General features: G+C 54.6%; 1 protein-coding gene across 1 annotated transcript in view; it reads right to left on the reverse strand.

Moving 5' to 3' along the window:
• Window positions 1-12618, reverse strand: part of SPOCD1 (SPOC domain containing 1) — a 59293-nt gene that overhangs the window by 26553 nt on the left and 20122 nt on the right. Inside the window, exons 10-17 of the mRNA XM_075527948.1 lie at window positions 11628-11747; window positions 9340-9454; window positions 9028-9190; window positions 8424-8559; window positions 7886-7975; window positions 7051-7237; window positions 1597-2187; window positions 373-501 (exon numbers count right to left, since the gene is read on the reverse strand). Coding sequence (XP_075384063.1) covers window positions 373-501; window positions 1597-2187; window positions 7051-7237; window positions 7886-7975; window positions 8424-8559; window positions 9028-9190; window positions 9340-9454; window positions 11628-11747 — 1531 coding nt within the window. The remainder of the gene's footprint in view (window positions 1-372; window positions 502-1596; window positions 2188-7050; window positions 7238-7885; window positions 7976-8423; window positions 8560-9027; window positions 9191-9339; window positions 9455-11627; window positions 11748-12618) is intronic.

The raw sequence follows: 12618 nt of genomic DNA on the forward strand, positions 1-12618 counted from the left end.
TAACCGGAAAGCCACGTCCCGGGGTACGGCGTCTGTCCTTCCTTAAATGCCGGGGAGGCGACCACCCACCCAGCTGCGGAGGAGGCCTCCACGGTCGGGGCCGTCACGCACAGCCCTCTCCACCCACACCCACACCCGCTACCCCTCCCCCCCACAACAGCGTTAAAAAAAAACACCCGTTGCACACTCAGAATCAGAGCTGAGGGTTTGCATAATTAATTCCCATCATTTGCATATGTCTTGGAGGCTGTGGCGCTCCCACGCCCTTCGGAGCCGCAAAACATTCCGCAGGAGCTCCGCCCCGGCTCACCTGTCCAGCAGCCCCCGCCCACCGCCACCCCCACCCGCCTAGTTTTCACCCCCTGACCCCACCTGCAACTCCGCCCACGCCATTCTCGCCCAACCCCCCAGTCCGGGCTCCCTTCCCGCCGGCCCCGGCCTCCATCCCAAGGCCGAGGGCCCCCTCTGCTGTCCGTCGCGGGTAGGGCAGCCGCAGAACTCCTGGGGCAGAGAAGCGGGCTTCCAGCCCCGCCCCACCTTCCCACCCTCTCCTGTCCAACAGGGTACCCGGTGAGGCTGGTCTGTGAGTAGGCTTTGAGAGGCATGGGTTGGGGTATGTGCCCTGAGGCCGGGGGTCGAAACTTGGGGTCCTGGCACATAACCTTTTCCGCAAACGAGGTCCTACTTCCCCTTTCTGGTCCTGTGACTAGGGTGTGTGCTTGTTACTCTGTGACCTCTCCGAAGCACACCCCACCCCATGGCCAGGCGGCACCCCTGCGCTAGCTGGTCGCCCGCCGCCCCAGGTCTGTGGGCAGGACAGGAGGTAGGGGAAAAGGGCCCGGCCCTCCATCCGTCTCAACAGGGCACGCACACACACACTCAGACCACCGTGGAAGTCTGACCCACGCCCCTTGGCAAATGAATGAACGTAAAGCCGCTGCAGGGTGCTTGCTGTCCCCTTCCTGGCAATTTCGGGACGACTCTGCCCAAGCGGGAGACCAGAGGCAGGTGGTTAAGCACCCACCCAGTGGCGCCTTGGAAGGCAGGCCTGGTGCTCTACTTCCGAAAACTCAGCCGTTGAAAACCCTGCTCTGACATACACCCTTATCACCTCCGTCCATGGCAAGTTGTTTTTATTAACTGGTACCCTCCACCCATTTCCCTCCCCGCCACCCCCTCCTCTCCCATCCCCCCTGCCCATCTGGTAATGGCTGTGCCCTGGGACCAGGGGGACCTCAGACAAGACATTCACTAGGCTGCCACCCCCTCAGGGCCAACCCTTGGCTCTGAAACCACCTGTGCACAGCAACACGCCCCCCACCCCGGGACGCCCGCCTCCTGCAGATGCAGATCTCTCTTAGCCAGTCAGCAGGTGCAGCCCCACATCTGTCCAACTCTTTATTGAACCCAAACCAACCCCAAACAGACTGAAGAACAAGAAACTAAAACCAGAGGGGTGGTTTGGCCTTCCCCTCCCCCACCCGTCTCCCTCGTGGGAACTCAAGGTTCAGCACTAATGAAGAGCTCAAGCCCCCCTCTTCTGAGGGGTGGGAGGTGTCAGGCCTCTCTGGGAAGGGGGTCCTCTGGGAGTCCCACCTGTGGGGCCCACAGAGGAGCTAGGTGCTGAGTCAGGGGGCCGGGCAGATGGTGCAGAGGGTGGGGGCAGGAGCTGCTGGCCTGGGGGCCACAGGGAGGCTTGAAGCTGGTGGCTCATGGTCACCAGGGACTGGAGGTGATGAAGCAGGGCTTGGTGGGGACAGGAGGTCCTGTGGAGCTGATGGCCACGGTCAAACCACTGGCCAGCTGGGGCTCCTGCATCAGGGCTCCTAGCATGGACCCCGCCTCGCCCTGGGGGCCACTGCCCTCGACCAGCAGCCCACAAGGCCTCAGGCTCTCCCCACACTTGCCCTCTGCCCCTGGAGGGCCTGGGCCAGGCACACATCTCCCTTGGAGCCAGTCCACCTTGGCGCTGGCTCTGCTGCAGGGCCCCCCGGGGCGGGGGGGACCCCTTCAGGGGCACATCCTGTTTCCTGCCATCCTTGTAGCATCTTGTCTCCACTCTGCTGTTGAAGGAGACCTTCTTGCGAACTCTCGCCTCCTTCAAGGGGCTGGAGCCAGTTGTGGCTGGCAGCCCTGCCTTGGGGAGCAGCACGGCCAGCAGCAGGCTTGAGTGAGTAGTTTCCAGGCCTGGGAAGAGAAAGCCAGGTGTAAGTGGTCCAATAAGCTGGGTCAGGTGTGACCTAGTCTCCAGCGAACAGTGTCACAAACCCACATGTAATTGATGAGTAAGTCTGCTGGCGAAACTGGGTTATTGAGAAAGGAACCACAAAAGCTACAGCAGGAGGGCCCGAGGCTAGACTTCAAGAAGAACTTCCAGGCACAGGGACCCCTGAGATGCTGTGAGAACATGTGTAGGGAGCAAGGGGACTAAGCCATTCTCTGAAGACGTGGTCTTAGGTGTGCGTGGGAAAGGAGTAACTTGGCTACAGGTGAGGACTGGCTGGTCAGCCCTCAAGACCCTAGGGATTCAGCGTCTATCTCACTGTTTTCAGGACAGGTAGAGCTTTGCTCGGAGCCTGACACAGTCTTCCTACCACTGAAGCCCATTCGACCCGACTCGTGGTGCCGCCCTCTCCTGCTCCATCCCCACGATCTGCTTTGGGTCACACTGTTGTGATGCATACAGTTTTCACGTACTGACGCTTGGAAGTTGATCGCCAGCTCTTTCTTCCTCATCCATCTTCGTCTGAAAGCTCTGCTGAAACCTGTTCAGCAGCATAGCAACAGGCAGGCTTCCATGGACACAGGGGTGGTGGCTGTTCACACGTGAGGTGTGTTGGCAGGGAATCAAACCCGGGTCTCTTGCATGAAAGGCGAGACTTCTACCACAGACACCGAGGCCCCACTGGTCCAGCACATCGATGGCAAAAACATCCCTCCGTCCCACCTGTGGTGATGTTTTCAGTCCACTATTGGTGGGTCTGTCTCTATCTTGCCTCCTCTGGGCCAGCGGGGTCTGATCCATGAGGTTCTAGTGGTGAGCAGGAGTCAAGTGGACAGGCAGTGCAGGGTGGTGAGCAGGAGCAAAGGCAGGGGTGGGGGGCTATGCCGCATGGGCCTGAAGCCTGGCTCTGTAGGCAGGTGGCCCTACCTCAGGGTTCTCCTCTGGGAAACGGCATGAGGAAGAGAGAGAGAATCTACAGAGGGCCACCACCCGCGTGTCAGTCTGTCATGCAGTAGGGGCTCACATGTTGCTGGAAGTAAGTCACCAAGATGTCACATGCCAGCAGGGGCACCCCAGGTCAGCAGAGCTTCCGGACTAAGTACAGGCTATGGAGAAGAAGCAGGCTGGGCACTTCTGAGGGATTTGCCATGAAAATTTACGAATAGTAAGGCAACACTGCTAGATACGTGCCAAAAGATGAGTCCCTCAGGTCAGAGGGCACTCAAAATACGACGGGGGGAGGGGGGCTCCTCAAAGGAGAACCAGCCGTGGTGATGGAGTCAGGCTGTGGGGACCTTTACTAGCTGATAGGGCACAACCCCACATGAGAAGAAACGGCTGCAACATCTATTAAGAATCAGACACAGAACGCACACATGGTGGAAGTATGGCATGAAGCATGGTCTAGGAAAACTGGAAGTCATCAACAATGAAATGGAATGCATAAAGATCGAGATCCCGGCCATTAGTGAGCTGAAATGGACTAGCATTGGCCATTCTGAATCAGGCAGTCAAATGGTTTACCATGCTGGGAAAGACAGGTTCAAGAGAAATGGTGTCCTATCCACCACCAGAAAGAACATTTCAAGGTTGGTCTTGAAATACAATGCTGTCCGGGAGGGGGTACTATCTCTACCCTGACACGGAAGTCCAGTTAGTACAACTCTTATTCAAATGTATGTTCCAACCACTAACACTAGCGATGAGGAAACTGAAGAATTCTAACTTCTTCCGTCTGAGATTGATCAAACATGTCATCCAGATGCACTGGGAGTTATTGGCGGATGGAATGCAAGCATTGGAAACAGAGAAGGGGCATTAGTTGGCAAATACGGCCTCAGTGAGGGAAAAGACGCTGGAGAGTGCATGATAGAATGTTGCAAGGCGAGCGGCTTCATCAAAAATATGTTTTTGCACCAGTGTAAAAAGTGAGTGTACACACGAACCTCAGCAAACAGAAGGCACGGGAATCAAGCTGACTATGAAGGAAGAGATGATGGAGAAACTCACGACTAACAGCCCAAATGAGGCCAGGACCCAACTGTGGTGCAGACCATCAATTGCGCATATGTAAGTTCAGGTTGAAGAGGAAGGAAACGGAAACAGGTTCATGAGAGCCTAAATAGGACTGTGAGTCTGTCCCCCTGAATTTTGAGAACATCTCAAGAACAGATTTGACACAGTGAACACTAACAACAGGAGATCTGACCAGCTGTGGGAGGACATCAAGAACATGCTCCATGAGGAACGCACAGGTCATTAAAGACTGGGGGAAATGATCAAAGTGGACATCGGAAAGACTCTGGCACCTGCTCCTGGTTGTAGAGGGCAAATGGAAGAAATGAAGTCCAGGCGCTGAACAGAAAATGTCAAACTGCCGCTCCAGAAGACAAAGTCAAATATTATCATGAAATGTGGAGAGACCTGCAGTGAGAGGGCCAGAGGGGAAGGACATGCTCAGCATATCTCAAGCTGAAAGAACTGAAGAAAAAATTCAAACCGCAAGTTGAAATATGAAAGGATTGTATTGTCAAAACATTGAATGATGAAGGAAAATACAATTAAAAAAAATTACAGTCACTGCAACCAAAAAGACCTGGTTGACATTCAATCATTTCAAGAGGCAGCGTATGATCCAGAACCAGTGATACGGAAGGAAGACGTCCAAGCTTCACCGAGGCATTAGCTGAAAACAAGGCTCCAGGAATTGATGGGGTACCAATGGAAATGTTGGAACAAGCCGGAGAAGCACCGGAATCACTCACTCGTCTAGGCCAGGAAATTAGGAAGACAGCTACTTGGCCAACTGACTGGACGAGCCCCACATTTGTGCCCATTCCTGAGAAAGGTGACTCAGCAGACTGCACAAATTATAGAATAATGGATCACAAGCAAGTAAAACTTTGGTGAAGCTCATTCCACCCGATTGCAGCTGCACATTCTCAGGAAACTGTTATAAATTCAGCTGGACCCAGAAGAGGACGTGACACAAGGGCTATCACTGCCTCCATCAGCTAGATCTTGGCTGAAAGCCATGAACCCCAAGATGTGAACGTGTTTCATTGACGAAGCAAAGGCATTCGCCTGTGTAGATCTTAACAAACGACGGAAAACATTGAGAAGGAAGAATTCCAGAGCCTTCCTTGTGTTCACGTGGAATTTGTACATGGACCCAGAGGCCTGGGCAGAACACGGGGATGCTGCACGGCTTAAAATCTGGACACGTCTGGGTCAGTGCTGTGTCCTCTCACCATACTTGCTCAATCTGCACGCCGAACACATCACCCAAGAAGCTGCACTGTTGGAAGAAGAGCACGGCATCAGGATTAGAGGAAGGCTCATCAACAACCTGCAGTTTGCCGACCACACAACCTTGCTCACGGAGAAGGCTTCGAGGACTTAGAGAGGATGATCCGGGATCGCAACCTTTATCATAGATTACGAGTCAACGTGAAAAAGACCGAACTCCTTACACCCGGGCCGGGAGACAGCCTCCTGGTAAACCAATAGAAGCGCAAGGACTTCATCTAGCTTGGATCCTCAATCAATGCTCGTGGCAGCAGCCATCAAGACATCCAAATGAAAACAGAGGAGCTGATACCAAAGAAAATGTCTTGAAAATGATGATGGCAACATAGGTACAAATGTGCTCGATGCAATTGATGTGTGGGTTGTTAGAAGAGCTGTAAGAGGCCCTGATAAAGCGATTTTTTTTTTTTGTCTTTTTTTTTATTTTTTAATTTTAACAATTTATTGGGGCTCATACAATTCTTTTCACAGTTCATATATATACATACATCAATTGTATAAAGTACATCTGTACAGTCTTTGCCCTAATCATTTTTTTCTCTTTTCTTCTTTTACATTTTATTAGGGACTCATACAACTCTTACCACAATCCATACATATACATACATCAATTGTATAAAGCACATCCATACATTCCCTGCCCCAATCATTCTCAAGGCATTTGCTCTCCACTTAAGCCCCTTGCATCAGGTCCTCTTTTTTTTCCCCTCCTCCCTCCCGATCTTTTTTTTTTTTTTTAAAGACATCCAAATGTACTTCATTGGGCAAATCTGCTGTCCAGCCCTTCTCTGAAGTGTTCCAAGAGAAAGGATGGCTCTGGGGACTAAGGTGTGCCTGGCCCAACCCGTGCTATTTTCAACCGCCTGCTATGCGTGTGAAAGGTGAACACTGCACAAGGCAGACTGAAGGGGAACCATGCATCTGAATGGGGGTGCTGGCGGAGAATATCGAAAAGACAAAGAATTCTGTCTCGGAAGAAGCCCAAGCACAGTGCTCCTTAGAAGCGAGAATGGTGAGATGTGGCCCCACGTATTTTGGACGTGTTATCAGGAGAGCCCAGTCCCTGGAAAAGGACATCATGTTGGTCCTGCAGGTCAGCGAAAAGGAGGAGATGGGCTGACTTACAGTGGCTGCAGCAGTTGGCTTCATTCTGTTGTGCAGAAGGTCGCTATGAGTCAGAACGGACTTGGGGGCCCCTAACGGGCGTCAATGCATGGGTAACAGTAAGACTTTAGAGTTATACACGAGGCAGCGGCTCCTGGCCCCAGAGCCACTGAGGCTTGGAGCTGGTGGTTCCTAGTCCCCAGGGATTCCTGGTGCTGGCGCAGGGCTTGGTGGGGACAAGAGGCCCTGTGGAGGTGCAACTGCAGAGGGGCTGGAGGAGGGGCACCCGCTTGGCTCATACAAGGATGAGCTAAGACTGTCACCACCATCGTCTCTGTTTCTGGATTTCCTTCTGAGCTACACCCTCGTTCTGGCGAGACTCGGGTCACCTGGTCTGAGCATCAGGCACTCACCTGGGCCTCCAAGAGGACGCAATCTGGCAGGCAGGGGCTGGAAGGCAGGCAGGGGCAGCAGGACCACCCCTGCGTGGTCCACAGCCGCCAGGCAATGGCACTGCTTGTTGTTGAGGTAGGAGTAGAGCAGGCGGCAGTTCTGGGTGTCCCGGGCCCCGTGTGGGCACAGTCTGACCACGCTGACGTCCTATGGCCACAGGAAGGAGAACACCTTGGGGAGGAGAGCTCCCCACTGCTTCTACACACACCCCTAGCCTCATCTAAACCACTGGGAACCCAGACAGCGATCCCCACGGTGCAGCAAGCAGAGGAAACAGGTGCATGCCTGGGGTCAGAGGTCACGCTGGAAACCAAACCCAACACCTCAGAACCAGGCCTTCACCCAGAGGTAGGGAGAAGAACGTAGGTCGGTTACAGATCAAATGTGTCCCCTGGACTGTATCTTGGACTCTCACGTCATCTATGGGGGACTGTGATGCCCTTTGAGACTAGGGGTGTTTCTTCGTTATGTTAATGAGGCAGCACATTAATGTAGGAAGGTCCTAAACCTAAGCACTTCTGAAGTGTCAACAAAGCAGATCAGACACACAGCAGCAGGCACAGGCAGGGAGGGAGAGACCGATGCCACCAGGAAGAGCTTAAGGGCAACCAGGGCCTTCCCCCAGGGCCCACCTACGGCTGAAGGCCTGGTCTCAGATCTCTACTCTCCGAAAAGGTGAGAAAATAAATGTCTGCTTTCTAAAGCCACCACTGTGATATTTCTGGGAACCTACGGCAAGTAGGGCTAAGAGGGGTGAGCTGCTAGAAGAGGCCACCCCTAAAGGTGCCCTGTTACCTTGGCCTCGGCTGGTCTGACGCTGGCCAGCAGGTCCCAGACAGTGGTGGGGGCAACACAGCCAGCTGAGCGGATCACGTCGGGCAGGGCCTGGAAGCAGGATGGTGGCCGGTCAGCTCCCAGCATCCCCCCCAACCCCCCACTCAGGACGGACTCAGTACCGCCCACCTTGGAGGCAGCTGCTCAGAAGCCCTCAGTGGCCTGGGGCCCCAGGCAGGCCAGAACCATCTCCTACAGCAGGTCTCCGAAACACCTGTCTCCTCCAGTCGCGCACACACCCTTCAGACATTTTGTCACTCCACAGTCATTCCTGAAAGTCCACTTAGGAAACCCAGGAAGGCACCAGGCTCCTCCTGGCCCCGAGTGCCCCGTCCTTTACCATGTGTCTGCAGGACGTGTCCTTTGTCCCCAGCCTGGCTCAGGGGTGCCAGTGACCCATGTTAGAGAAATGAGTGAATAAATGATGGAATGAATGCATGCACACTAGGAGTATGCTCCCCCCACACACACACCCACGCCCCCCACAAGGCAAGAGTACCTGGACGAGCCGACAGCTGTGTCCCAAGACCAGCTGGGCCTTGACCCGGAATGGCTTGATGGAAAACATGTGGATAGCCCCCTCCCAGAGGGGCTGGCTGGGCGGAGCCTTGGTGGCCCCAGCGGGTGTCTGGGACCTAGAGAGAGCAGAGAGACAAGGCCAGGCACAGCAAGTCATCAGGACTAGTCCAGCTTCTACCCCCTTTACTTCAGAGCAGGGCCTGGGGTCCCGTGGCACGGGGCTAGAACAAACGTCACTGTGCTGGCCACCATATTGGTCCAAACTTGGCCTTGTGCAGGGGGACATCGAGCAGGCTGAAATAACTGTCTCACTGCACAGATAGGAAACGGACCCCCATAGAGGCAGCAAGTCTTACCTAAGCCCACACAGTACAATGGGCCCTGCTCTGAGTGCGGTGGGGACACCAGGTAAGTAAATGCTCGACGGCTAGTCTTTGGGAGGAAGAGAAGGCTGTCTGCTCTCATACAGACTCGCAGCCTTGGAAACCCCAGGGTGGGCCACGAGGGGTCTCAATGGACTCGGTGGCCGTGGGTGGTGTGTGCTACACCAACGGGTGCCCCCCACCAGTTGCCCGCTCCCCTACCCCGAGCCCCACCTGTCCTGGGTATCTGTGGGAGGCTTCTCCCTGCTTGGTGCCATCTCTGGGGAGGACACAGGGGCTGGGTTTGACAGTCTCTGGAAGACATTGTCTCCGTTCCCAGTGGTGACTTTGGCCTCGTCTGGCAGTTCACCCGAGGGCTCCAAGTCTGCAAACAGCAGAGGCAGGAGCTGAAACAGGAGGACAGTGATCCTGAAGCCGGACCATGGCTTGAGAGCCAGGACTGAAGAGGTTGTTTGACGGTGTTAGGGGGCATGGGCATCCCACCTGAACACCTCCCAAAGGCACGGCTCCCACCCCTGCAGACTGTGCAGTTGGGGTCCAGGAAGTGATACTTGTGCTGCTCCGAGCTGTCAGCCTCCGAGGTGGCGGGCGGGGCCAGAGGGACACAGTCTATGCACACCATGGGTCCCTGGGAGACACAGGAGAGAGAGCTGGCTGGAAAGGCCGTTGGGGACATCCAGGGGCCCCAGGGCGTGGTTTATCGTGTCTTACCACATACTCACAACGCACTCCTTCCTTCCTTATCAAAGAATTCATAAGTAAATCCACCTTTGTCCCACTGCTCAGAGCCGATGGCAGGTGGTCGGTATCTCCCTCTCAGACCACCTTTCTATACACAGGCTTGGGGGCCTTTTAGTGACACAGTCAACTGGGCCTCTCGTTCAGTCCGCTCATTACCGCAGAGGCCCGTGCCACCAGGCACCTCTGCTGCCCCACCTCTGGTCGTTTCACAAACAGCACCCAGGACGTCTGGGTGCGGAAAGGCTTCTCCTGGGCTTCGAACGATCTCCTTACACTACATTCCCAGAAGCAGGTGCGCAACCCACGGACAATGAAGGGTCTGAAGACCTCCCGGGGTCCACTGCCAAACCGCCAGGTCACCTTCCTCTCACAGCATGAAAGGACAATGCAGTATCTGTTCATGCACACTCACACACACACAAGGGGGCTTCACAAAGTGCGTGAACAGATGGAATGAAAAGATAATGGAATTTTTCCCAGGAACCTTTTGAAATATATATATAATACATACATACCTGTATATCCAAGCTTCCTTGAGTATACATGTAGTATTTACAGATTAATTTTTCTGAATAAATTGTTGAAGCCTCCTCATACTGCTGACACATATATGTCCGGATTGACTTGCTGGCAGTAATAGGTGTATGTGTGTGTGCTCATTGTAAAAAAATCAATGGAACCACAGTGAAAATAACCAGGAAGGGCATGAGCCGGGCTTCCTCGTAGACCACCTGCAGGGCAGGGCCATGGCACCGGCTAGGAGTCCACCTGCCTGGACTCAAATCCCATCTCCACCAAATGCCAGCTTCGTGACCTTGGGGAAATGACTTCAGGCTCCTCCTCATCCATGAAATGGGCACACTAATAGCATGTGAGGTCTGAGGTATAGGCGGGCACATAGTAGGTGTCCACTAGGTATTAAGTGGGCACATAGTAGGTGTCCAATAAAGAGTAAAGATTGTTATTACGTGTCATCTCCATCTCCTCCCCTCCTCTCTCGGGGGGCAGGGGGCATCTCCCCACGTCTACCTAACATCTCCCCCGACAGTCCCCTCTGCGTTCTAGGAATACAGATGGTGGTGGTTGGGGAGGCAGCCACACCCCCTTTGGGGTTCTCTGGCTGTGCTTCTCCTGATGTGGACTGTGGGGGATTTGGAGGGAGGGGTCAGGGATTTCTGTCTGTCATGTCTACTGCCATTTCGCCCATGCCTAGATGGGGCCTGGCCACAGATGATGCTCAACAAATATGCACTGAGTCAAAGAACATGGTTCCCCATATCCCCAAACCCCAAATCAAACTCCCTGCCGTCAAATCAGTGCCGACTCACAGCGACCCTATAGCACAAGGTAGAACCGCCCTTGTGGGTTCCTGAGATGTTAACTCTTAAGGGTATAGAAAGCCCCATCTTTCCCCTGAAAAGCTGCTTGGTGGTTTTGAACTGCTGACCTTATGGTGCGTAACTACTAAGCCTCAGACTGTACCCCAATTAGGCCAGGGTGAGCAAATGACCCACAGGTCACTCAACTGAGTCCAAGTGGCCTTCTGAGAGCAACCAAGGCAGGTCTATGGGCCATGCTGACTGGCTGCAGAAGCAGAACTGATGGGTGGCAGACGGAGGCGCAGGACGGAGCCAGGATTCCCAGCAGTCACATGAGACCTGGACTCATGGGATGACCCCTGGTGATTTTCCAGGTCCCGGGACAAGGCCCAGGAAGGCTGCTGAACCGGTTGCCCTGGGTTCTGATGCCCTGCCTGGAGCATCCCTGGCCCTTCCACTGCACAGAAGAGCTTAGTGATAGAAGGTGCCCTCACTTCCAAAATGATCCCTACCTGGAGCACTGTGGCCACCTGGCTTCCCAAAGACACAAGTGGGACGTCTGAGGTGTTAGGACTGATGGCTTCTCTCATGGGGTGCCTTGGGTTGGACAAAGACCCCCTCCCCTGTCTCGGCCAGGATCAACCAGCACGTCGCTGGTCCGAGAACTTGCCCGAGTCAACAATGGCAAGGGACGTGAGGCATGGGGTCCCGGGGCACAAGGCAGGGCAGGGCCATGCTTACCACCAGATCCTCCAGGGTCTGCTCAGTGTCCCTTGGGATTTCCTCCACGCCCTTGTGAGTCAGCTTGGTGGCTGGGAGGCTGCACGGCTGCTGCTGCTGCTGCTGAATGATCTTCAGGCCCTGGCGCGGCGGGGCAGTCAAGCTCTGCTGAGTCTTTGCCCACAAAGTGCCCTCCCCCAACCCTGGAGGCCCATCCTGTGGTTTTCCTTCTATGCCCGATCTTCCCTTCTTCCACACTTTTGTTTAAGCCCTCCCTTCACATGGAATACCCTCTTGTCTCTGCCCCACTTCCTCGGAGTCCACTCATGTGGCCCTCAATTCAACCCTGCCTCCTCTAGGAAGCCTTCCTGGGTTCTGCCTTTAACCACAAGTCAATTCTACCTCAGACTATACCCCAACCCCTGCCCTGAATGAGAAGGGTGTGGTGGAATGCCAGCTAGATCATTACTAAAGAGCCACAGGCAGTGGGGTCTGGGGCAGAGCTCTGAGCCACGCTAAGCTGCGGCTTCTCTGTTCCCTGGAAATTCGTTGAAAGCACGATATTCAACAGTCTCTGCAGAGGGCTGGTGGAGTCGTAGTGCGATGCTTAGTGAGGATCAAGGTCAGCCCACTGGAACTGCCTCCTAAAGCATGATGACTCCTCTTTTCTAGGAACGACTGGTGACAGAGGCCTCACGTCGGGGCAGCGGGCAGTCACGCTCACGGTACTCACGGTGCGGAATGCCCCCCGTGCTTGCTGGAAAGCGTGGAAGCACCATGTTGAGATTCTTCCCGGTTTCTGAACAAGAGGGCCTCGCATTTTCATTTCTCACTGGGCCCCGCAGTTTATGTAAGCAGTCTCGCTCCCGGGCCCCCAACAGTATCTGGATAGAAACTCAGCCTACGGCGGACGCTGCTCTATCACCGTCATCGACTGGCCTCAATTATTCACGCTCGCCAGCCCAATGTCTTCCCCAACAGGGGTCTTAGTGCCCTTCTCCTCCCCACTGGC

This window comes from Tenrec ecaudatus, chromosome 1 (assembly GCF_050624435.1).
Source record: "Tenrec ecaudatus isolate mTenEca1 chromosome 1, mTenEca1.hap1, whole genome shotgun sequence".
Lineage (NCBI taxonomy): Eukaryota > Metazoa > Chordata > Mammalia > Afrosoricida > Tenrecidae > Tenrec > Tenrec ecaudatus.